The following is a 27,144-nucleotide window of genomic DNA, read 5'->3' as shown; positions in this document are numbered from 1 at the left end:
GGGCAAGAGTACAAAGAGATGCTCACATATCTATGTCCAGATATCTAAAAATTAGAAATCAAGCCCCAAACTTAAATGAAACTTGTTTGATAGATAAGATGCATATGCTCAATAGAACACTCCTATCTTGATAGAAATGCCTTCTTTAACACTTAGGAATTCAAGTTCTAATTTAGGATCTTGTACTCCTCTCAACTCCAAACTGAAATGTGAAGGCAGATAGGAGCCACCACCAGCCTATGGAGCCATGTCTCTGTTCCCACCACTGGCCAGCCCATGGGGCCACTTCTCTGTTCCCACCACTGTCCAGCCCAAGGGGCCACTTCTCTGTTCCCACCATAGGCCCCACTGTACAGGGCAAGGGAGCTGACAAGTACATGTGAGGACACCCAAGGCTATGTGCCCAGGGTCTGTCCACATACTTGGATCTGTCCATTCCTTGGCCACTGCTTGGGCCTAGAGCTTCATCCACAGTGTGTTCATCTATCTTGAGGAGAAAGGATTTGGGGAAGAAGCCCACACAGGCCATGGAAGCAGGCTCATGGCAACCTGTGCAAATCACTCTGGGTCCTGTGAACTTATCCCATGTGGGAAGAATGCACCGGGAAGTGAGGGGTGGCCCTGGGTGAGCATGTCCCCTTAGCTCTACACACTCCTTGCTCTATAGGGAAGAGCCCAGGTGACAGAGGCCAGAATGATGCTCTCTAAAGCACAGGACACAGGCCAGGGGCCCCTCTTGCCTGGGCTCAGGGGTGGTACAGACTGAGAGCCTCATTTTCTTGATGAAACAAAAAAGCTAAGACTCTGGTGGGACCAAAGTTGGGTGGGAATCCTTCCAGAGGTATCAACACCACCTTGCAGATTTGGTTCTCTTAACTCTTGAGAAATGGTATGCAAGCTGTTTGCCATGAGAATTTGTTTAACTTGAAGTAGACCCACATACCAGGCAAGCAAATGTTGATTGGAATCTTTGAGATACTACAACTTGTAGGCATTTGCTTGGAAGACCTTTCTATCTTCCTTGCCAACTTGAATGGGCATGTAAGGTTTGCTTTGTGACAAACATGTAAACTGAAAGAAAAAAAAAAAAAAGGTGCCTCACATACTCCACTTCAAAGCCAGAGGGCTATTAAACCTGATTTTGGCTCAGGAGTCCCCAGGCAGTGTTGAAAGCAGGTCACCTTCAGAAAGAGATCTGAGGGGTGCCTGGGGGACTCATTGAGTTAAGCATCTATTTCAGCTCAGGTCATGATCTCAGGGTTGTGAGATTGAGCCCCATGTGGGGCTCTGCACTGGGCATGGAACTGCTTAAGATTTTCTCTCTCCCTCTCCCTTTGCCCTTCCCTGCCTTCTAAAAGAGAGAGAGAGAGAGAATGAGAAAGAGAGAAACAGAGATCTGGTCATCCTGAAGGCTGCAGGAGAGTCTTCTCTGAGTTCAGACGACACCAATGGCCTGCAGAGACAGGGACCAACAGAAGATGGGATGTCCAGAGAGCATTTGTTTTTAAATCTCAAAACAATATTAACTTTCTTACAAAGAAAATGAAATTGTTTGAAAAGAAAGACAATGGCATAAATTGAATAGTGCAGAAATGACAAAACGTTTAAAATATCTTCATATATTTATAAAATTTTCATAATGTTTCTTTAAGGATATTTTATCTCCCTGTATAATTATACCTGAACACTGACCAAATGATGCTTTTTAAAAAATATTAGTTTTCAAAGATCTGTTCAACCATTAATTTCCTGTAACAGCTGCTGAAATCTTATAATCTGCATTTTATTGCTCTGAAAACTAAAATATGAAGCAGTTAAGTGACTACCCAGTGAACAAGTGGCAGAATTGGAAATAGTACCCAATATGTCATCCTCCCTATTAAATCATGCTTCTTGCTAACCTACAGGTGCCTCTTCCCACTCTAATGTACTTTCGAGTCATGACTACTAAATGTGCAAGCCTACTAGGAACCTACAACCACGCTGTATCTAGCTATATGTTAGATGCTGCTAAACAGCTTCATCGCAAGAGTCAGAGGATAGAATTTGAGACTTTTTCTTTAAGGACAAAGTAATTTAAGACATGTCATCCAATGTGCCACATGTCAATAAAAGGGAGTCCTGGTTTAGGATAAAGACAGTAAGGATTTAGATAAATTAATGTACAATGCAGGCACCTGGATGGCTCAGTGGTTGGGCGCCTGCCTTTGGTCCAGGGCATGATCCCGGGGTCCTAGGATCGAGTCCCACATCGGGCTCCCTGCATGGAGCCTGCTTCTCCCTCTGCCTGTGTCTCTGCCTCTCTCTGTGTGTCTCTCATAAATAAATAAATAAATCTTTAACAAAATTAATGTACAATGCGTTTACAATATACGGCTTCATATCAAACATCTCTGTTGTCTGAATACCACTCCCCAACTTTAATTTGCCCCTCTCACAGCAATTATTATCAACTACCTCATATGTAAGTCTATTTATGCACATTTTATTTTCCCTACTAAATCCTAAAGGCAGGGATTGTGTGTCATATCCTTGTGGGTCCTTCACAGTACACAACAATGCCTTTCTCATGATGGCCGCTCAGTAGGATGTGCCTGAATGACAGCAACAATAGAATATTTTGGATCACATCACTAGTCATTTGAAATTGATAGCACACAGACCCAGCCCTCCTGATCACCTCAATCTTGGGATCCCTGTCAAAGACAGAGCACTGGGTAGGATGAATGGCAAGTCAAAACCAATAGCAATTCTCATGCTCTTGAACCACAAGCCCAAGGAAGGGTTTTGCATTACAGAGATACTACTGTTGAGATTTCAACAGTCAACCAAATGAATACACATCCCTCACTTTCATTTCCGCGCTGACTCATCAGGCCAAAAAAGACGACTAACATAAGAAATAAAAAGCTTAAGTGAAAGATATTTATTTCAACTATATGGGGAACTCCTTACTGGTGAACTTGTAGTCAGGGAAAATCTGTTTATTGTGAAGTAAAAGGAAAGTCCCAGATCATTAGGAAGCATCCTGCAAACCCAAAGAAAGGAAGTCAATAGCAATGTTCCAGTGTGTGTTGTATCTAAACTAAACTACAAAAGTAGCTTTTTACCATTGCATGTAAATGATGTCTGGAAAATAGCCTCGTTTACATAATTGCACAGCTGTGGACAGTCTGGCTTCCAAAATTCAGGATGCATATTGATAGCATGTGTCAGACCCATAAAAGGGTTAATTTTGAAAACAGCCACTTTCATATACAGATGGAGACAGAGTGCCATCATCAATGTTTAATCAATCAATAGGCATTTATTCCTATGATATAAAGTTTACATTATCCTCCATCTGGAGCAAGTGGAGGAATAAGGAAGAGAATCTGTCAAAAGCAAAATTACTTCTTGTTAGCTTCGCCCCTGTAATTTCAGTTCAGCTTAGTACATGTTAATCTTTTTTATGACTTAAATAAGGCAATGAAAATGATTATACTTTAACCCTCTTGTGACTTTCTCAAACACTTTAATTGAAACCCAACATTTAGATCAGGCTCTGGGATAAGCTGTCAGACCTCCGTCTCATATCATGATCAGATAATTGGCCATTTACTTGGTAGGTTCCATTTCTTTACCAGTTTGGTTAAGCTCTGTAGTTCTAGATTTCTCAACCCCTCTCTTTCTGCACAAACTCTGCTCTCTGTTTAACTTCTAAGGCTGGGAGACACTGTCGTAGAGTACATGAGTGTTCATGTTAGGTTAAAATAAACCCATGTTTAAATTCCAATTCCATAGAACTGCCTGTGTGAGTCCCTAAATAACATTCCAGCCTCCCTAAGATTGTTTCTTGATCTGTGGAATCTGTAGAATGGCTACACAAGTGCCTGCCTCATGAAGTTGTTGAGATTAAATGAAATCGCATATATGAAATGCCTGACACATGCAGACTACTTAATTCATGACAATCTTTCCCCTACCCTCAAATGGAACCACTTGTTTTCTCTGCATGTGGAGTAGCATTTTGTCAGTCTTGTTGTTTGTTTGTTTCATTTGCTAGACTGTGGCTCATTAATTCACATGGTCAAAGCACAGTGTAGAAGAAGCACATTTGTGTCTTTCATTTGTGAAAAGACTAATTAGTAAAAGGGGGGGAAGGATCAACCATGCAAATGTGGTTAGTTGATCACCAGGGAGGATAATTATTTATTATTATGTTGATATATTGTTTAAATTATTATTTATTGTTATATAAGTTTGATAATTGCATTACTGGGAATTGAGTTGGGGTGAAGGGAGGTTAGTGAAAGTCTGTACCCTCCAGACAGGGTAAATAATACAGAGAAAGGCATATTGCCTAAATGCATGTATCATAGAATACACGTGCTATTCTCCATCGTATCTTAGCACCTAAAATTCTTAGTAAAGAATCAAGTGGATAAGAATTTATAAATTCTCACTGTGGCCACTAGGATTTCTCCATTCATGCGTAGAGTATTAAAGACTCCCAGAGGAAAGGTCTCGAAACACCCTGTACTTTCAGTGACAATCGTCTATGATGTGCAGAGAATCTCCAGGAGGAACATAGAGAGCTCCCGCCATTGTGTTTAAGCTCCCAGATCAACACGGGCAGTTTAAGATAAGACAAAAACCTAACTCTCATTCTAGCAATTTGTGTGTGGTTCAGGGCAACGTGGGCAGCCACTGCAGTGCAGCATAAAATCAGGAGGTACTAATGAATAATGAATAAAGGTGCACTCCCAAACCAGACCATCAAATGGCAAGTCTAACTTGATTTCACAACCCAAACCATTGTTCACCCACATGGTCTGCTTCTTACGATCTCTACGCCCTACTTCTCTGTTCACCACCTGCTAAACCACTAAGCCAGCTGATCACAACAGATTCAACCTGTTTCTTTCCTCAAACCTAGACTTTGCATCACAATCAGGAATTCTACAGTAGGAATCCAGAGTGCAGGTTCTTAATATTTGCTAATTCTGATGCTCCGAGGGTCCCACGAGGTCATCCACTGGGCATTGCTCACAATGCAAAATCAAACGTGTTGAGGTGGAGTGGCTGTAGTTTTATTTCTGAACACCCCACCCACCCCTGAGAGATGCACCGACTGAACAGAGTGTAGCCCATAACCAATCCCCCAGGACAGAGAGCGCATGAAATAATTGCATTTCCTCATTTTTCTTTTAGTCAGCCTAAGTCAAATTCTAAGCTCTAGCCCCGTGATGAGTAGAAAAGTGGAATTCAGTCATTATGAATGAATTCAGTTGGACCACACAAAAGTCACTGGATCTTAAGTAGGACAGAACCTTATTGAGGCCCCACTGATCATGAGACATTGAAGGACACAGGATATGGTGGGGTCTCCATGGTTCTAGCCCTTTGGGATACAGCAGTTCACTTGCTCCGCTCCACTCATGGGACTCAGAAAATCTTTGATGTACTGGAAGCCCCATGCTTCCTGATGAGTGTTCCAGGCAGACATCTCTCTGAGTGGTACCCCTCCTTTTGGCGACTGCCCCTGCTCCCCGCCACTATTGAAACCCATCAGCCTCCAATCTGCTTCCAGTCCTTGGTGGAAGATCTCTCACCTCCCCTCTCAATACTCTCAAAAGCACTCTGGCTCTCCCCTCCTTCTCTGGAGATATCTGATCTCCTCTGAGCGTAGGCATTTACAAAAATCAGGAAGAGCTTCCACTTCTGAGGCAAGAGAGGGCAAACCCTGAATTTCTGTTAGAAAATTCTAGGAAGGGTGGAAATGACCCCATAAAAGGAAGTAAAGCTAAAATCTTAGAAAATTCTCCTGTGCCACTGGTCCCATAAGCAAGCAGGCGATAAGTGTTGTCCTTGACTTTTTGGCCTGGGAGCTGGCTAGGACCAAATGTTCCCAACGGAGAGATAGGAGCCACAGTTAAATGTCTCAGCTCCAGGGATGCTGGCTGTGTGAGAACCGAGAAACAATCACGGGTGTTTCAGGGCAGTGCCCCTGTGCGCCTTCCCACCCATCCCTCAAGTGATTCTGGGGAGAGGTTCACATGGGTTGGAGTGGGAGTGGATTGCATGGAAGAGGGAAGATGAAATAAAAGAGTCGTAATACAAAGAGCATGGCAGGAATCTCCAAACACAAGCCATCCTGGGATGCTTGGAGCCTGAAATCCATCAGGATATTTGGAAGGGCCAAAGGGATGACCAGATAGATGTCTGCCAGCAGGGGGCTCTGAGAAGGAAGAGAGAAGCCTTGCCACGGAATACTGTTACTGCGCAGAGCTAGCCTGGAGCCAGAAAAAATCATGTTTCCCTGGAGCTACACAGAACCATGCAACAGATACACGGAGGACAAACAGCAAAGGAAGACCACAAGGCATGGATCAAGAGGACAGGTGAGGCAGACACACTCATCACTCAGAGACTCCATCAGGAAACTGGGGCTTCCGTATCCTGGGACCCATTTACAGAAGGTTCTGGAAGAGTCCACATCGACTGCCATTTGCCAATGCAGAGACTTCTGACGCTGCCCTGTCAGTCTGGTATTGTTGAAAACACACTGCACTCGATGCTTCTCAAACACAAAAACCTCTTAATACTATAAGAAAATAGTTAATCTTCTTAAATGACAAAGTATCTCAGCCTGGTGCTGATGTGATTTGACAGAGATTGAACTTAAGCAAATGTTTACGGGAACAGGAAGCAACGATTAACAAATTCATTAATTCAATTACAGCACAGGGTAGCTCCTCAATAAATGTTTGTTGTCGCTGCTGCTGATGATAATTAAAATCCTGTTTATAGATGGGTTGTGATGTATAATCATTTCATAGCTATCTAAGTCCTTATGCCTTGATGAGAACTATCATTATGTGTAAATATTGACTAAGGCTGAGCCTCACACATGCCATTGAAATTCAAGTTTTTAATCTCCTACTAACCAACAATAATGAACTAAACTGGGACCTCAGTCCAAACAAACAACAAGCTGGGCTGGCGGTGGAAGTGCAGACATGATCCTGAGTCAGTGTATCTTGTGGTCATTGCTCCATATTCTACAGACAATCTGGACTTGTCTGACAGAAATTTTACATGAAGAAATACTTCTGGTATTTCTTTGTCATTTAGTGGCTTTGGGGATTTCTCGTGGTGAAGTTCTCTCTCCAGTTGGGCTCCCCCACAAAGTACCAGGAGGAGGTTGTGAGGCTCCAATGGGCTGCTGGTACTCCCACTGCCACCAGCTGGAATCTCCTTAGAGGTAAAGAGGAGCAGTAGGTTTTTCTTTAGGAGACTGTCTTGGGCTCAGCAGGACCCAAAAAATTAGTTTCTAAATGCCAGCCCAAACTGGTGAGAATCTAAGTAGCCAAGTTTGGTTCCTTCAAGCATCCGCACATTTCCTAATTTTGAGCAGCAAGTTGTAGATCACATGGATAGAAATGGGTCCCCTTTAGACGCGCACGTAAACTGGTTAATAATTCACTGGATAGAAATGATTTACAGGCCACCATTTGTAAGGGACCTAGAATAAGGCAGGCAGCAACTTTAAAAATCAATAAACTCAAGCCCAGACTCACAATATGCCACAGGTTACCCTTCAATGTCATCCACCCCTGAGAAATGAGCTGAGGTATTTGCACCACCAGGTCTACCAGAAAGGAGTAGCTGCATTTCCTCTGCAGAGAGTTTGGGGGAAGGGGGATGGTCTCTTTTACAGGCATGAATGAGATTAGTATGAAGGGGGCACTAAATATTAATGTGCTTTTCTCTTCTGCGTTTCTGTACACATACCTTCTCTCATTTGGAAGTACTTATTGAAGGGAAAGGGTAGGGTAGAAAGCATTAGGATTATTCGAACAGAAATTCTAAGAGAAATAAAAGTGTTTGTATTTAGCTTTTGGCATTCAAAGCTGAGAAACACAATAGGTTGAAAAACAGATTTTGTAGTGAGGGGAGAGAAAGAAAGCACACTTTCTGATTTCCTTTAGTATATCAGAAACCAAGCCTAAGGGCTCAGATCTTAGATTTTTTTTCCTTCCATAATGCAGAGAAAATTCCCTTTCTGCTAACACGTGTTGCCCTCACAAAGAAAGAGGATGTGTCATAGAGGAAGACATAGAGATGGAAGATTCTGAGCATCTAAGAAAAATTTAGAAGTTGCCTTTTCTAGGAGGGAATTATGAGAAGAGCCGAGAGAGGCCAAGAAAGCAAGTACCAACATCAAGATTCTCATGGCCTACTCCTTATCCTCGGGGTGACATAAAATTTGTGAAATAGCCAGAAAAAGTATGGGAGATCCAGCAAACTCTGGGCTAGTGGCATATTCCCAGGGTATAGTAGGGAGTGACAACAAGTCTTCCCCTTGGCCCTGCAGAATGAATAATCCCATCAGTGGAAATGGTATGATGGGTTCTCTGACTTCCCCCTTCCTATTAATGTGCAAGGGGACTCAAGAGGAACTTTTTGCTTCATGCAAGAATTCAGAGGGGACTGACAGCCCTGGTGGCTCAGCAGTTTAGTGCAGCCTTCAGCCCAGGGTGTGATCCTGGAGACCCAGGATCAAGTCCCACGTCAGGCTCCCTGCATGGAGCCGGCTTCTCCCTTTGCCTGTGTCTCAGCCTCTCTCTCTCTCTCTCTCTCTCTCTCTCTCTCTCTCTCCCCCTCTGTCTCTCATGAATAAATAAATTTTAAAAAAATTCAGAGGGGGACCAACAGAGGTGGGTTGAAGTAATAAGGCTCTCAGATGAGGGCTTTAAGAGAAGGGGCAAATGGCCCAAACCAGTTGTAGACACTAGTACACCAGCACCCCGGGAGCTGGATGTACCCAGCTACACCTCAGTGGTCACCAAACCCATAAGACAGGAAAGGCAATCACTCCATCTTGGAAGACAGTAGAGATACAGAAGACCTCACCTCCAGGAGGCCATAGGCCATCTGGGGGACAAGCAGAGCCACAGATGGGAAATCTGAGAGACCCAAAGAGGCAGAGGCTTAACCTATTCATCAGACAAGCTTAATGGAACTTTACTACAAGGTGGGGTCCCCTGCCCTCCCACACTACCTAGTAGACTAGGGTTTGTGATAGGTAAGAATAGTAAAGAGGTCATGTTTTCTGTGGGCAGAGGAGGGTAGCATGAGCAAATTTGCAACTTAGGTCAGGAGCTTCAGGAAAAGTCTAAATCAGTTATATGTCTAGCTGGAAGATTCTGAGCCTTGGGAAGAGTCAATGTTACTGATTTCAAGAACATAAAATCCCATTCTTTTCATTCATTTAATAAAAGTAGCATTTTATATTGTCGTATTGGTTTTACAGTATATTATAATCTATGTATAACCCATAAGTTTTTAAGATCTAAATTTTTTCCAGTTGATGAGCAAAGGTGCCAGGACATTTCTTCTCCTCCTCTTCCTTCATGCCATGACTGGGCTGTCCCATACAAACACCTCCTCTGGGGCAGATCAGAACTCTCCCCGTCTACCCAGGGATGAAACAGGAATGGAATAATTGGCCACGTGGTAATGTGGGGCCAAGGAGAGGAAAAGGGACCTCAAGAGTCTGTAGCAAAGAAATAAAGGGAGAGGATACCCTCAGGATGAGAACTCCCAAGGTCCAAGGGAGAGGTGGCCGTGCAGGTGGCTGGGAGAAGAAAGAGGGAAGGCTCCCAAGTGCAACATGTGGAGTGGCTGGAGCCATCTGAACAGGTTGAGAAGCCACTTCCTACTCTCTAGCCAATGGGAATTAGGAGTTACAATGGGGATTTTTGAGCCAGAGGTAAGGAGCTGTATTGTACATCTACACATCCTCCTGGAAACTTTGTGTGTGTGTGTGAGAGAGAGAGAGAGAGATTGAGTACAGTAAAACTGGCCAATAAGACATTTCCTGGGAATAGCCATAGTGTCGCTCCTTCCAATATGAAGAACAGGGTCACGAGTTATACAACACAGAGAATCACTCCAAATACATTTAAAAATGGTCATCTTATTTTTTGTTGTTGCTATAATTTGGAGCAATTTCCATAGCTAAATAATATTTAACTCCAACTTTCTTTTCAAACCAGGAAAGCAGTATATATATATATTGCTGGTCAGAAACAAAGTCATACAATTTTTAAAGTTACTTTAAACCAGATCCATTGATGTATCTGGATGTGTGTGTTTATAGTTACCGTGCTTTCCAAAAATTAAAATATATTGAAGAAGAATGGAGAGTGGAGGTAGCAGAGATGTTGTAAGGTGGGGTGGAGAAGAACACATCAACATTCCCAATTCCTGGATCAGTGCTCCCCAACTGCTAGTGAGATGTTGGACTGTGTGCAGGATTCCAAATGTTCATGCCTGGACACCCTGTCCATTGTTTTATTTTACTACCTCAGTTCAAACAAAGGTCTTCACACTTTTCTGGTTTGCTCCTGAATCTCTATCGCAGGAACAAATATTAAGAGACAGGCAAGCAGTCCAATAGAGCAAAGAGTGATTACTGCAAAGAATGATCTTGAGGTTCACTTGGGTTTTTCAGAAAGCAAGAAATGGTTCGTGGGGCTGTGAGCCGGCATCTGACTTAACTGCTATAAACGTAAGTGGCTCTTCACCCAGACACACTCTCCAAAAAAACACCCCTTTTCTGGTGCATGGGACATACGAGGAACCACCTAAACTGTCATATAAATTTATTTCAGCATCAACTCATTCCAGCATGAAAACCTTGACAATTTAAATCTGCTCTCCAGGGAGAAAGAGGAGAGAGAGAGAAACAATGTTCTTCCCTTTAATTTGGTGAGAATAAGCAGCAAGTATGATGTGAGGAACCTCCTGTTTTGTGCTGTGCCTTTGAAGAAAGAACAAAACACAATGTCCAGAGATAAATTGTCCTGTTCTGAAGCTACAGTTTTCTTACAGATTCTTGAGGAAATGTTGCCACCTTCTGGACAAAAGCGCAATAAGCAGTCATCACAACCTTGACATCCAGCCTGTTTATAAACGCATTTACTGGGTTAGTAAAGAAGGATTTTGCTTTGGCTTTCCTTCTCTTCTGTCATTATGCCTGCACAACATTGATATACCAAAAAAAAAAAAAAAAGTCCCTATAAAAGCACTGATCATACGCATAATAGAACAGAAAGCCCATTTCACAAATTAAGCAGATTCTTCAAAGGAATAATCAATCACGCTGACAAAGTTTACCAGATTTTTAAAATATCCTTTGCAGACTTCTTAACTCTTACAGGACTTGGAGAAGGGTAGATAGATTCTCATCCAGATTTTCTCTTTGGTTTTCTTTTATTCATTCTTTCTATCTTCCGAAAATGGGTTTAAGTCGGCCTAACTACATGGTCTTGAACTTGATTTTTTGAAAATCTATTTTACTTTTTTAAAGTCATCAGTAATATCTTGAGCATCAAAAAAAAAAAGAAAGAAAGAAAGAAATGCCGGTAGTCATATCTTGATCAGTTGTAAAATATTTATGTCTCCTTTGCCCTTTCAGTGGGTCCCCTTGCATTAGTCAATCTCGAATGTGAAGAAGTCCACAAGTCTAGCACCTTTCTTTCTCAGCTGAATGAGCACAGGATAGAGGACCTGCATCCCTGCTCCTCTCATCCTCTCAGCATGTAGGGCCCTATCCTCCCTCATTCAGAACCTGGCAGGGAAGGTGGCCTCATCCTTCTGAGAAGTTTACTCTTGTCTGTGAGGCCACAGTGGGTGGTGATTGACAGCTCCGTGCACCTGCAGAAGCACTGTGCCTACTTATACCAGGGGAGGGCCCATGCTGGGGTCCATGCTCACTCCCTGCTCCGTGTCCCTGAAGCTGTGGATGGATCGTCCTTGCTCCCTAAACTGAGGGGGGGGGTGGCCACAGGCATCCAGAGGCCTGTCACCCCATCCCAGAGGAACAATTCTGCCCTAGAACCTGCCCCTCCCCCCCGATTTCTTCTATGCTGGTCTCCTGGCTGGAAGGCAGCAGGAAGTTTCACAGCATCCTTGTGAATGAGGTAAGTGGACAGGAAGGAGGGGAGGCAAATTTCTTCCACCAAGTGGCAGGCAGTTCTTTTTGTCGTCCACCAGACACTCGCAGAGATAACTACATCAAATATCACCTGCGAGGCCAATGCTCGGATTGTGTGTCAGGACAGATTCCCTGGAGGATGGCGGGATCCTGCAAGGGGGTGGGGGTGCTTAGCATGCCTGCCTCCACATAAATCTCAAATTGCTAGCTGCAGTGCTGACTTTAAAAGCACAACCGCAAAGGCCGACTAGCAGGCTTCCAGTGTTGTAGCATCGCATGGGAGGTTTGAGTGACTGCTCGGAAAAGCACAAAGAGAAGGAAAGGGGGAAATAGGGGGGAAAAACGTGTCCTTTTTAGAAATATTCTTGTTTTGAATTGGGAAGTCCCAGGTACAGAAACATCTTTGGTGCTGGTGATTATCTGGACCTGCAAGTGCTAAATTGATTCACTGTCCTGCAGACACCCAGGGGCTGAATATCAAGGAACAAATGCATTAATCACGGCAGAGCCTGTGTGCCAACGTGCATAAAGACCACTGCTCCCAGGCGCGGCGATAGCGTGAACATTTCCACAGACCACACGCTCCGAAGTAGCTCTCTGAAGTCTCATTACTGAGTGTGTGGGTTTGGGGCAGGGGGTGAACTTGACTTTCTCTGAAACATGCATTTAGAAATAAGTGTATTTACATTTAGGCTTGTGTTTAAAAAAGAGAGAGAGAGAGAGAGACTCTTTGGACCAGAGTCATTACAGATGAAACAAACACACGGACATACACGCGCGCGCGCACACACACACACACACACACACAAGTGCACGCGCACAAAAGCTTTCAGGGAGATACAGAAAATAATGTTTAGCAATTACAGTCCACAGCTGCTGCAGCTCCAATATGCGCGTGCTACACAGGTGCGGCCATTATAACAATGAATAGCACACATTAAAGGTGCCATCCATAGGGGTAATAATACTAGGGTTGAAAAGGTATTTTCATTTGCAGCCTGATGTTAGGCAGAAAATAAAATAAGGTGTTTCACAGCCAGCCTGATGGCTCAGCTGCCACATGGGAGGCCCAAGCCTGAGATTAATCTAGGACTCTTATGTGTGTGTCTGATGGTGGGAATCTGGCAATGGTTACCTGGAGAGCCCACCAGATCTTCTCTTCTGGGGTGGGGGGGGAAGCTGCTGATTGGGGAAACTGAGGCACCTCCTCACAGGTCATAGAGTTAGTAGCATCAGCCAATATGACCTCTATCCCTGCCTAGTACCTCCTAGACTCTGAATACTAGAAATATTGTTGGGAAAGCAATATCATTTTAAAAAAGCAAAATAGGGTCCCAATGGATGGGGAAGGGAGGCTAAGAAAGGCTACCTCACTCCTCCTCAGGCTTTGTCTCTGGATGGTGCCATCACTGTGCCCACTTCCTATCACAAAAGTGCCCTTCCCAGGGTCTGGCTTTGAAGGTTTGACCAGCCTGCTTTGCTCACCTCTCCCTTTAAAGGCCCAGAAGCTGATGGACATAGTATCTCCTTGGACTCACTGGCCAGAGCTTCTCATATCACTAAACTCTTCAAACACGGTGGGAAAATAAATTTAAAGCAACCCACACATTCTTGCAGATCGACAGCTTTAGAATCCGAAGACAAAGGACCAGGTCTCTGAGCTCCTACGTGCCACATCGGTGACCTCAAGCAAACTGCTTAAGCACTTTGAGCCTCTGCAAAATGGGGACAATTGTGTCTGCTGCAGAGGGTTGTACTGAGGTTCAGATGAGACCCAAGTATATAAAAATGCTTGACACTGAGCGTGGCACGTGGTACACACAAAGTAAATGGTAGACATAATTTCAGTAGCTTCCATTTATCTGTATTTATCTTCCTGAATAACCTATAAGTGATGCTAGGCAAGAACGTGGAAATTGTTTTATCAAAGAAGAAAAAGCGCACTCTGCATGTTTTCAGTGCCATAGAATCTACTTCCAACAAAAGCAGACTGTAAAAAAAATTTTAAGCACAGCAGGATAACTATTTTCATATTGTCTACTTTTAACAAGAGCTGAAAGCAAAAGATAAATAATTGTGTTGTGGGGTGAGTTCTGAAAGCGGAGGTCCGTCAGGCGCAGGTGGCCGTGGGTCTGGCTGCTGTGGACTGGCCTTCTTTCCCAGGGCCCAGGTGGAGAGCTGCCCACAGCTTGGAAGTCTGGAAGCTGGCCTGGCACGGAGAGGCCCCGGGAGGCAGAGGCACGCAGCCCTCGCCAGGCTGAAAGCTGTCCTAGGGAATGGGATAGGCCCCAGCTTACCAACGAAGGTGGGAACACCACCTCTTTATAGAGGCCTTAAAAGTGAGGAGAGGATTAAAATTAATTTGAAACTTCCCAGGAAGCCTGCATAATGAAAACAAAACTCGATTGCGGTGCTGGCTGGCACACTCTGGATCTGGAAGGGCTCACAGCAGAGCCCTAGTCGGTGGAAGCCTGCTGGGGAGATAAACAACAGCAGCACAACTGTGGGGAAGGTGATGAGGATGAGGAGCGTGGGCAGGGCAAAAAGTCTTGGTCGGGCTCCAGTGGGCCGCAGATCCTTGAGGCGCTCTCGTATGTTCATTCATTCATTCAACAAAAAGTATTGGCCATATAGTATGAACAGGCACTACCACCCCAAGCCCATTAATATGACCTCGGGCTCCGTGTTTAAGAAGCAGGGTCTGAAAGCAGAGGCAGGCATATCAACACATGATTATAGGATTGTCTGTTAAAGTGACCGGAGAAAGGGGTTCTGAAGAACACTTAAGAGGGGTACCTAATGCAGACTGGGGCTTGAGGAGAGGCTTTTAAGAGGCAATTGCACCTGGACTAGGGAGGGGAGATCTTTGAACCAAAGTCGCTGTAGATAAAACACACACTAACGTGCATGTGCATGCACACGTGTGTGCAGTAGTAACAGATTCTAAGATGGCCAGCAATGATCCCCACCTCCTGGTATGCACACTCTTATGCAATCTCCGCCCATACAGTCTTGGAATTGGTCCATATGATCAGTAGAATATTCCTGAAGTAATGGCATGTGCCCTCTAAGATGAGGTTATAAACGATATTGCAGCTTTGCTGTCTCTGTCCCCTCATACTTGGTGAAACCAGCTGTGGTGTCTGGAAGCAACCCTGTGCAGATACCACATGCAACATCTGAGGCTTCGTGGGTTTAGAAGCAAATCTTCTGCCCCGGTCAACTTTCTGATGCCTCCAGCCCTGGCTGGCATCCTCACTGTACTCTCACGACAGACCCTGAGCTGGAACCCCAGCGAAGGGGTGCTTCTGACCCTCAGATACTGTGTGAGGAAACAAATGTTTATTGTTTTAAGCTGCTAAGTTTTGGGCTAATTTGTTACATGGCAACGGATAGCTGATACACCTAATTATATGAAACAAAAACATACATTGTTATGTGTAAAAGCAAGTTATAAAGAAAAACCTATGCCAGATAGGACCCTACTTTTTATACATAATAGACTGGTGTGTTTCATTGATCATGATGAAGTTTCTTTTTTATTCATCTCTCTATCAAATTAAACATAAAAGTAATTTTTTGACCTAAATCTCCATGATAATATAAATTAAAGTTCATAAATAGCATTAAAAATTGGATCACCAGAAGCATTTTACAACTATAAGGTAATGCTTTGCAGTGTTGTTAAGCTACAGAGGAGGCCTGCTTCCTCCATGTGCTGGGCCTTGGTTGCAAGTGGGAGGCTGGGGGCAGAGAGGAAACCGCTTTTTCAGCAGGAAAGAATAGTAACCAGAAGAAGCAGGAAAAGAGTGCTAGAGCCGGATAATTCCCAAGGCCATTTTTGGGAGCTGAGAGGCAGGGCAGACACCAGGAAAGGACCGCATTATTTCAGAGAAAGTGAGAAGGGGCATTGTTGGCAAAGGAGGAAAGCAGACCTGTTCAAGGATTCCCAAAGCTGAGAGAAAGGCAGCCCTTACCTGCTGGCCTCAGCAAGAAGAGCCAGCAGTCCCAGTAGCTATGAAAGCACATGCTCCTGTGTCACAGAAATGCCCCTCAAGGTGGGTCTGAAGATGGTTCAGCATGCCAACCTCTCAGATGTCGCTCAAAAGCTGTTAGCCTACATACCCTTTCTACCACATTGGACACAACATCCCTTAGTTGTCAATTGATTAAAATGTTAAGTAAGGGTTTCCTTGGCATCTCCATATCTTTTCTCCTGAACACTTTTGTCATCTATGGAACTTTTTTTTTTTTGTAAAGATTTTATTTATTTATTAGTGAGAGACAGACAGACAGGAGCAGAGGGACAAGCAGGCTCCATGCAAGGAGCCCGATGTGGGACTCGATCCCACGACCCCAGGACCATGCCCTGGGCTGAAGTCAGGCACTAAACCGCTGAGCTACCCAGGGATCCCTATGGAAGACTTTAGATGTTATAGAAGTGGTGTTTGGGGCTCCGGGGTTGCTCAGTCGGTTAAGCAGTGACTCTTGGTTCTGGCTCAGGTCATGATCTCAGGGTCTTGGGCTCTGTGCTCAGCAGGGAGTCTGCTTGGAGATTCTCTCTCCCCTTCCCCCTTGCCCCTCTCCCGACTCATGCGCGTGTGTGTGGGCCTCCACTCTTTTTCTCCCCACTCCTTTCTCTCAAATCTTTAGAATATAAGCTGGTATTAGTGCTGACAGACATTTTTTTTTTTAAAAAAGTGGTGTTTAAGTTCATACTAGCTCTTCCTTTTTTTTGGGGGGGGGGGAGGAGGTTCTTAAAGTGTATTATTGGCCACAGAGATTTGAGAAACTCTCCCCAGCTGGGCCTCTGAGTGAAGATGTCCTGGTCTCAGGGCATTGGGGTGATGGATCCTCCTCTGAGCCCCAAAGCCCTGAGAGTAGAACAAACTATATTTAGCAGAGAGGACGTTGCCACAGTGGGTGGGCTGCTGTCATTCCCCACCACCACCCCCTGCCTGAGCAAACTGGGGAAAAGTGAAGCCCTACTCTGGTCCCAGTTTAGAAAGCCCACTGGCCAGCAGATGCCAAAGTCTTTGTTAGGGTTTCAAGTGTGATTGTGAATGACAGTGTCCACAAAGGAAAGGTGGAGAAGACATTAATTACATGGATATTAAATAAATCATGGGCATATATGCCAGGAGAAGACTTTATTAAGTTTTTAGCTATTGTGCTTAGAACAAAGCCATGTTTTTCAAATTAACTTTGAATCCATCCTTAGCTTCAATAGCTTTTGCCCTAAAGACCAGGCTTTAGAAATATGTGCCTAATCCTTTCTCACTAAATAGAACTCTATTTTCTAGAGTAAATATCAGATTTATTTTTACTTGGGATAGAGATATCATTAATCTCAGGTCATGCCATCATGCCTTCTACAAGGTACTGGGAAAGCCCTCAGTCCCCACAGTCCGAAGTGTGTACCTACAAAATTGCTGTTTTCCTTAAAGGGAAGAGTTCCTTTGGTCTGATACCTTACATTAAAACAGCACAAATATAGTGAAACCTAGTTAAATCACACAAAACTTTAGTAACTACCCAAGCAAATACTACTGTCAACATAAAAGACCATTAAGAGAAAAAGGAGGTCCTTAACAGTGATGGTTCATATTGGTTATGGACTTAATGACCACTTTAAATGAAAAAAATATATATTTTTCCTTACTATGACTATACCATTCTTTGTCATCGTTCTCCAATATACATACTTGCATCATGTCATTCAAAAGGACCACAGAATGAGAGAATTTTGTATTCTTTTTCCCCAAGTGTGATAGGCTTCCAAATGTCTTTCTCTTTAAAAATGCCTGAAAGGAGTTTATATAAAGTATAGTGAGTCTGTTAAATGAAGAGGGACAAATTTTGCTTCATTCTATATATAGGCCAGTGGTAGAAGCTCGCCTCTCTCAGATGGCTTTGTTGTCATTTGGTGGTGATCAAGATTGTGGTGGGAAGAGGGGTTTTTCGCCAGATATCTTGACTTTCAAATTTGGCTTACATTGAAAATTCAGCATGTTTGTGGTACATGGCGATGTCTTTTCTCTTTCTCACCTATGCCTTTGTTTCATTTGTATAAATATGCAGTTCTCACTATTATTGGTAGGAATGTTAGTGATAAATCACAAAATCTATGGTCTCTTAACCTAATGTGACATTAGAGCTACTAAAATCCCTTTAAGAAGCAAAACCCAAAAACCTAACTTTGCTTTGAAATAGATTCAACTCAGATGGTGATGAAAAATGTCAGCATTTGAAAGACCTGGCTGGAATGAGTAAAGTCTTTGCTTCTTGGATGTTGCCTGTTTCTGGGAAGAAGTGTGAAAGCTGAGCTTGGGGCTGCCAGTAGAGAGGACAGGGTATGGTAACACTGTGGAGCTTCAAAGCTGCTAACCAAACACTAATGTCCTGTTTAACCAAGTTCTCAGGGGCACCTGGGACTTACTGCCTTCTTGTTGTAAGGTCCATCACAGGTTATTAAATATTAAATTAAATTTCAGCTTACACAGTTTATGAAAATCCTGCCTATAAAGCAGCTTTAGCAGTAAGCTGATACTTTTCCCACCTAGCAGAGCCCACTAGGGAAGTGGCATTGTTTCTTGGCCATTGGGACATACTCTCTGTGGGAAGCTGCTTAGCCACTTAGGATTGATTTATGGCCTTAGTGTGATAGGCTTATGTTTTTTTCATTTCACAGATATTGAGACTTAATTCACTAAAGTTTATTCTAAGTGAGATGGGGATATTTGCTTCTATACTTTTTAAGATATCCTGTATTTTAGCAGCTTCAAGGGTAATGCCTCAGTTTCCCCTGAATGTGGCAAATAAAGTTGTATGTGAATAAGCACAAAAATCTTGGTGACAAAATAAATTACTGGTGCATGAGAAAGAACAGGAGCTTCTGAGTCTGGTAGACCTGGTTTTTAAATCCCAGGTATCCCACGTGTCTTCTCCGGGCCTCAGCTTTCTGATCTATATGATGAGGATGGAGCCCTTCTTTATGCCTCTGGGGCTATCTCCATGATGCTCCTTATAATACATGCTACTTTGGATGAATTCTTAGGACCAGAGATGATTTGGATATTTCTAGCACAGACCAGGCATAAAGTAAGAGTTCGAAATGTTTGCTGATTTGAATTAAACTGTTGGGCCACTGGGAGGCTGTGAGTTCATTTTCTCCCTATTTAAGTGCTGGTGACAGATTTTCCTGCCAAATAGAGTTATGACAAATAGGACTCCATGCTCCCACCAGTAAAACAGAGGAATAATGGCTCCAGAGAGGGTCCTCGGGTCCCCCAAAAGTCATTCCAAATTTCTAGTGGCAGCATGAAACAGTAGGTTGGTTTGTTTACATAAACCTTTGCCAAGTGTGAATTTAACACCCAGAAACAAATAAACAAAATAATGGCTACATGTATCTGGACCAAAGCTCCACTCCTCTAAGGGTTTTGGCACCACAATCAGAAGCAGGGAAGTTCACAGGGTCTGTGTCCTGACCAGGGTATCAAAACCCAAGATTTAAGTTTTGGTTTTAGCTCTTGGATCAACAACTATGGGACCAAGGGAAGGCTATGTAATCATGGCAAAGGTAAGTGACCAGAGAGGCATCTCTGTGTCAGTGGATTAAAGATTATCACCCTCACTTTCAAAATGAAAAAATGCCAGGTCGTTATGCAGTTATTTACCATGCTCAGAATCTCTTCTCAAAAAGGAATATAGGCCTTGGGTGCCTTAAAGATAAGGCAACTATCTTAAAAAATTAATTCTCAAGTAATACATTCACAGTGTTTAAAGCTATAGATATAGATAATAGACACTTCACCAAGGATATAAGAAATAAGAATGGCAAAGGACCTAAAAATGGCAAATAAGCACCTCATAGTCCAGAAGGAAAATTCAAATTAAAACCAAAATGACCTATTAAAAATGCTAAAATTTGAAGTAACTGACCATACTAAGCACTGTTGAGGATGTGAAGCAACTGGAATGTTCATACATCATTGGAGGGAATGGAAAAAAGGACAGCTATTTTGGAAGAGAGTTTGCCAGTCTCTTTAAATGTTTATATACACTTGCCACACCACCTAGCAACTCATCTTCTTGGTTTTTACCCTACAGAAATGAAAACCCATTCCTACAAGAACACCTATGTACATGTTTATAGCAGCTTCATTCACAATTGCCAAAAATGGAAATAAGCCAAACAAACATCTTTCAACAGGTGAATGGATAAACTATGGAACATCTCATGAAATAACTACTCAGTAACAAATAGGACATACTGTTTATACACACAACAGCTTGAATCTCAAAGGCCTCCTACTAATAAAATAGTTGTCTATATTTCTGCTGTCTCAAAAGATTATGTGTAATATTCCATTTATAAGATATTCTCAAAGACAAAACTATAGTGATGGATAACTGATCAGTAGTTGCCAGTTGTTGGGGGCACTGAGTGTAACTACAGAGGAAATTCTGAGAGAGGATAAAACTATTCTGTATCCTTACTATGGTGGTAGTTTCATGATGATCCCATGTATTAAAATTCATGGACCGGGACACCTGGGTGGCTCAGCAGTTGCACGTCTGCCATCTGCTCAGGTTATTATACTGGGGTCCTGGGATCGAGTCCTACATCCAGCTCCCTGCATGGAGCCTGCTTCTCCCTCCACCTATGTCTCTGCCTCACTGTGTGTGTGTGTGTGTGTGTGTGTGTGTCTCATGAATAAGTAAAAAAAATTTTTAAATAAATAAATAAAATCCATGGACCTATATACCCCAAGAGTCAACTTTACAGTCTGTTAACTTTTATTTATTATTTTAAATATTTATTTATTTATTCATGAGAGACACAGACTGAGAGACAGAGGCAGCGACATAGGCAGAGGGAGAAGCAGGCTCCTCACAGGGAGCCCAATGCGGGACTCGATTCTGGATCCTGGGATCATGACCTGAGCTGAAAGCAGGTGCCCAACCCCTGAGCCACCAGGTGTCCCCGGTCTGTTAACTTTTAAGTAAAACTTTGAAGTACAAAAAAAAAAAAAAAAAAAAAGAATGAAAAACATTTCTCACCTTTTTTTTTTCTTTAATTGAAGTATAGTTGAGTGTTTCTCTTCTTTAACCTCTGCCTAATTCCACATTATCACCCAGAGAAACCTACCAGTTTTTCTCTCAAAATCTTTATACCTGTACAATCAGAAAATTTCTTTCCTCCTTCTTTTAACACAAAAGATAGTTTACAATATATTCTGTTCTGAACTTTGCATTTTCACTTAATGTATCTCAAAGACCTTTTCATATCAGTACATAAAAGAACATTCTCCCTTTTTTTGTAACTGTATAATATTTTGTTGTATGGATGTACCATAATTTATTTAATCCCTTAATGGTAGACATCTGGCTTGTTTCTAACCTTTTGCTACTAAAAGCATTACTGTAATGAATAACTTTTTATATATATAATTTCACATATGTGCACATTTATCTATAGAATAACTCCCCAAAATGCAATTGTTGAATCAAAAAGGTAAATGCATTCATAAATTGTAATAGATAGGGCTAAATTGCCCTCCATAGAGGTTGTATGAATTTACACTCCCACCAGTGACATTTATAATCCGAGAAGCCATTTTTGAGAACTAAGAACAAAGAGGAAATGAAAAACCATGGAATAAATTACATTTGGAAAAGTATTTGTTACAGAAATTAAATGCTAAGTAACCTTTCCTTCAATAAATTGTAACAAGTATCCACTGTATTCTTTTTTTAAAAATTTTTTATTTATTCATGAGAGACAGAGGCAGAGACACAGGCAGAGGGAGAATCAGGCTCCTTGTGGGAAGCCTGATGTAGGACTCGATCCCAGGACCCCAGGATCATGACCTGAGCCAAAGGCAGACACTCAACCACTAAGCCACCCAGGTGTCCCTAGTGTCCACCTTATTCTTTAGCAGAGGGCTTACTTCAGATGAGATGCAGTAAGAAAGGTAAGAAACCATCCTATCCCTCAATTTATAGTGTAGGATAGCAACAAGATACTACAGAAAGCTATTGGTAGTTCAGAACATATTCAGTCACTCACCACCTCCAGAAAACTCTCTCTGACCAGGTCTCTTTGTTGTGCTCTTCTAGCAAAGTCTTTTAACTCCTCATACTTTAAATTATCTAGAAGCTTCTGAAGTCAGGGACCAATTCTTTTGCATCACCACATCTTTTGGGGAACATTTCTGGTTATAAATATGTGTAAGTAATACAGCACTGTAACACCTGGCACAGTGCCTGGCATGTACTAGGAACTCAATGTTTATCCAATTTCAACATTGGATGGAACAAGGAGGAAGGAATTTGAAAGCCTAGAATTCTGTCACAGTGATAACTAAAGTTTGGATTTTGCAACCTCCAAATAATGCATGAAAATTTCATAGTATCCATCAGTTGCCAAAGTTCCTGCTCACCCATCGTCGCAGCATCTTCTCCTCTTCCCCTTCCCAAAAAAATGCATAAATTTCAAGCACCCCCAGAACCGCTGGACAAACAAAATGTCACATGACATGGAAATCTGTTAATGATAACAATGGTCCTTGTTTTTTGAAATACTAGGAAGAGTCTTTTTGTTCTACTTGCCATTCCTATGAAATCATAGACTGCTATTACTTTTTTACAAGGTACCCAGATTAAGAACTCATAAAACCCAGTATCCTAGACCCTGGGAGCTTCTGATTACTCTTTATTCTCCATACTGCTTCCACCTTAAAGAGATTCCTCTAGAGCTACTTAAAACAGTGCAAAATCTTACCTTTTAAGTTAATGACAATCTTACAAATGCTTTGGCAGTTTCAGAACCTGGTTTCTGGTGGTGGTGATGGTGGTGGTGGTGGTATGAGCTTTGGCAGTATCCATATTGGCAGCTAAAAGCCCCTGATTCATAATCCTGTGCTTTATTTGCCAAGTGTAGACACAACCCAAATGCTAAAAGAGCCCAAAGGAAGGGGGCTGGTCCCTTCAGCATTGTGTGCTTTGCAGAGAGGAAATGAGTGCCCATGAGGCCAGCTTCTTCCCCTCACCCTATCTCCTGAATGCAGTTTTTCCAATAATTTAATAACATTCACAGGGATATTAGATTAATTGGATTTTAATTCCAAATGACTGTGAAAGCAGAAAAATGAGTCACCAGCTCATACTAATGAGAAGATCTATTAAGGGCTCTTCTCTGATAGACACATACAGCAGGGTTATAAATATTTCATATCCAATTAATTGAATTTTGCCCCCTATATATGACACTGCCCCGAAACATCAATCAAATCGGCCCAGAGAAAGAACGGAGGGATAGAAGAAAAACCAAGAACTTCTTTGGAATAGCAAATACATGATGATCAGCCTTCCCCACCCCCAGCCCCTGAAATGCCCCCCCATCTAGAGAACCCCTGCCATTCACACAGGGCCTGCAGAGAGAAGCTGGAAGCGTTCACACCAACTGCAGCTGGTTCCATACGGCGGGGAAATTAATGTTAATTAATCAGACAGCAGTTTTATACAGAGCTATGTGCAGAAGGTTATTCAAGTCCTGCTGCAAATAGATTTATAGGTGTAATTGCCATGTTGAATGACCCTCTGTAAATAGGCTCATTAAACTGGCCATCAGTCAAAAAGTCTAATTGAAGCCATGCAGTAGCCTGCAATCGAGAACATGCGGCTCTCGATAAACAGAGCTCGCCCATGGCAGCCTGCACTCTGGATGGTTTAGATAGGACTGCTGGCCATTCTTCAGATGGCCCCAGCTTCTCCTGCCTCCTCCAGTTCATTATCTCATAGGAAGGCAGAAGCATGCCTCCTGCATAGCCTTACCCTCTTGCCTCCCTGTCAGCAACCAAGAGAGCCCATAGAAGTCTAGTATGACAAGGACAGAGTGGAAACCCCGTGTGTGGCAGGCAAACAGCATTTTCTGAAAGGCATGAATGATCACCACCTCATGCTCCATTATCTTGCCAGTGTGGTAGTGGTTGGGCAGGGACAAGTGGTGGGATGTGTACAGGCCCCATTTCTGTGCATCCCCACAGCCATTTACAAATTCCTTGTCAAATTCCTATTCATTCTACTCCCAAACTCTCATGTATGAAGAATAAATGCAAATTACTTTTCTCGGTAATATAACAAAACAAGCTATTGGGAATCAGAAAGCTTTTGGGGGGGGTGAACTGTGTGTATTAAAATCCTCTTCATTGATGTTCATCACAGCATTTCGTATAAAAGCGAAAAATTGGAAACAACCTAAATGTCCATCAATAGGAAACTGGGTATTCAAATTGTGGTATTTATAGACCATGAAATAATAAACAAATATTAAAAATGACTTCTAGGGAGAACTATATTTATTAGTCCAGAAAGCTGTCCGTGATATATGTTTGTATGGAAAAATCCAAGACAACAGAACATTAATAGTGTGACCACACATAATAAATCTTTATCTGTGACTGAAGATGCTGAGAAAATGTAAATTTTATTTTCTTAGCATTTATCTATTCCCTCCATCTAGTCAGTGGGATGAAAAGAAAAAAATTAAATCTCCAATATTGATTAAATATAATCCAATCTGATCATGTAAATAGCCCCTTCAGCTAATATTCTATCTCTTTTAGGAGAACTTCTGTTTCTTGATGGCTCCCTGTGATATAGCTAATTTTATGTGCTACCTTGATGGGGCCACAGGGCACCCAGAGATTTGGTGAAACATTATTCTTGGTGTGTCTGTGAGGGTGTTTCTGGATGAGATTACGATCTCGTCGGCAGACTGGGGAGAGCAGATTTCTGGGGAGGCCTCGTCCAATCCAATAAATACCTGACTGGAACAAAAAGACTGGATAAGAGAAAATTTGCACTCTCTCTGCCTCTTTGAGCAGGACATCAGTCTTCTCTTACCTTCAGAATCAGAACTACACCATTGGCTCTCCTGGGTCTCCAGCTAGCTAACTGTAGATAGCAGGAAGAGAGACTAAGAGAGACACAGATACACAGAGAGAGCTATCTCCTACTGGTTCTGTTTCTCTAGAGGACCCTAACTAATAGGTCCCCTTTGCCCACTTCCCTTCCTCAGGCATATGAGCTGAGGGCTCTGTATTATAGTACAGAGAAGAGTCAGGTCTTTAAAGGTCTTTTGAGTCTGGTCTCTGGTGCATTGTCTCCTTGCCCCCCACCCACATCCTTAGCTAGCTCTGGTGGATGCTGATCTATTTCTCCATTTACTCAGAGGTTGGATCTCCTTCCTGGATGACTTGGGCTTTCATAGTCCTCAGACACCTGCAAAGGCCTCCAACCACTCTCCAGGCCCAGGGACCCATCCTAACCTCTGCAGCTGAGTACTTCAATTCTCCTTGCAAAAACTCCCAAAGCAGGTTCTCTGGACCTCCATCCAGGATCCACCTCACATGGGAGTTCAGAGGGATCAGGAAACAAACCTCAGGCCTCCCTTGGCTTGACTGCACTCACCTCCCAAATGGCACAGCTGTCTCTAGGCTGAGTAGGTCTTACTGAGAGGGAGCCTCTTCGCACAGTCCTACATAAGGAGTCAGGACAAGGGCTACCTTCCCTTATGAAAAAAAATGAACATTTTAGGGACTAGTTTCAGGGACATCAGGACAAGATGGTCAGAGTGTTATATATCTCATTAATTACCCTCGAAGAAGAGCTTCATTAGCTGTGCATGTGTCTCTCCCCTACCTATATGCCACTCTTTAATGCATTTGCTCCTGTCATTTATTTAGGACAGTGAAGCATAAAAAACTAAACCACATGTTCATAAGCACACAAAGGTGGGAGAAATGATGTCTGAATCCCAGTTTACAACTCTAGACTGCCCCATTGTTTATCACAACTAGAGGTGAAGGATGCTTTTAACCAGTTATACAAGAATAACTTGTTTATTATTTTTAAAAATGTTTTATGACATCTGCCCATTGTAAATAATTCCAAACAAAACAAAAGTATATTTTCTTTTGGTTACAGGTAATGTATCAATTTCAAACTCATTGAAATAAAAAAAAGACGGAAGGGATGGAAAACTAGAGAGAAATTAAAATTCCTGGAGTTAAGCTCCTATAGTCCAAGAGCAGGAAGGAAAGATGGTCTCCCAAAAGAACTGGGTCAACCAAAATCTCAGCAAAGAATAAAAGAAGTAGTATAGATGTCCAATTTTTCAGGAAGGGAGTTGGTTGCCTATATTCATTGATTCAGTCAACGTTGATTGAGGGCATCTCTGTGCCAGACATTGGGAACACAAAGACAATGGTGTTGTGTTTTCATGGTCCTTGCTCTTAGAAATTTCACCGTCTGAGATCTAGGTCCCTCTGGAGCTGTGCCCTTCTTTCTTTGGGACTTCATGTAGGTTGATGACTGAGCAGGCTGCAAACACCACCTAGACCACACCCATTCCAGAAATTGGGCCTCCTTGCTCTCCCTACTAACCCACTCCTCTGAGATGTAGGGCCTTCCGGTTATAAACTAAGTCACAGAGATGAAAAGTACCCCATAGGAGTATAGTCAATAACATTCTAATAACTTTCTATAGTGACTTCACTTATGGTGAATACTGTATAATATATAGAATTGTCAGATCAATAGGTTGTACATCTGAAATATTATGTTAACTATGCTTTAATAAAATAAATGGCAAAAAAGCGTATTTAGAGAGTGATGTGAGAAAGCGATCCGGTTTCATACTTTTCAGGTAGTTGTTCAGGTTTTCTACCACCATATTATGAAAAGGCTGTCTTTTCCCTTCATATATTCTCCCCTCCTTTGTCATAGATTACTATATAGTTGTGGATTTTTAGCATCTTGAATATATCATGCCACTCTCTTGGGCTTGCAAATTTTCTGCGGAATAATCACCTGATAACCTTATGGGCTTTCCCTACCATGGAAGCCAAGATATGTAATGTTTTTCTATTCTGTGGCTACTTTTCAAATTTTCTTTTTATCAATTTTTTGCCTTTTTAATTTTTTATGTATATTGATATGGACCTCCTTGGATTCATCTTGTTTGGGCTACTTTGTAATTCCTGGGCTTCAACATTTCTTTCCCCAGATTTGGGAAGTTTTTCAGCTGTTATTTCTTCAAATAGGATTTCTGTACTCCACCTCTTTGTCCTCTGGGATCTCTATAAGGC

At 42.5% G+C, this 27,144-nt stretch overlaps 1 protein-coding gene and 1 long non-coding RNA gene across 18 annotated transcripts in view; one reads left to right on the top strand and one right to left on the bottom strand.

Annotated features, from left to right (window-relative positions):
• LOC144306406 (uncharacterized) overlaps positions 1-27,144 on the bottom strand; it is a 148,945-nt gene that overhangs the window by 39,370 nt on the left and 82,431 nt on the right. For 2 of the 17 annotated variants that reach the window (XR_013373511.1, XR_013373514.1), the window contains exon 3: positions 24,339-24,818. The exons of 5 other annotated variants lie outside the window; for them this stretch is intronic. Coding sequence is in view for 1 of the 12 variants with exons in the window: in XM_077885835.1 (XP_077741961.1) it covers positions 3,017-3,028; positions 24,673-24,822; positions 25,466-25,565 (262 nt within the window). In the remaining 11 variants the exon portion in view is untranslated. Of the gene's footprint in view, positions 1-2,922; positions 3,029-24,335; positions 24,823-25,465; positions 25,566-27,144 lie in introns of those variants that run through there. 10 more of the 17 variants (XR_013373498.1, XR_013373501.1, XM_077885835.1 and 7 more) reach the window with 9 other exon arrangements.
• On the top strand, positions 9,508-10,863 carry LOC144306769 (uncharacterized). The gene is made up of 3 exons (XR_013373833.1): positions 9,508-9,757; positions 10,502-10,558; positions 10,662-10,863. It is a non-coding gene; the product is annotated as an uncharacterized LOC144306769 (long non-coding RNA).

Source organism: Canis aureus, chromosome 37 (assembly GCF_053574225.1).
Source record: "Canis aureus isolate CA01 chromosome 37, VMU_Caureus_v.1.0, whole genome shotgun sequence".
NCBI classification, from domain to species: domain Eukaryota; kingdom Metazoa; phylum Chordata; class Mammalia; order Carnivora; family Canidae; genus Canis; species Canis aureus.
Note: the sequence above shows the minus strand (reverse complement) of the source record. Positions and strands in the feature narration are given on the sequence as shown.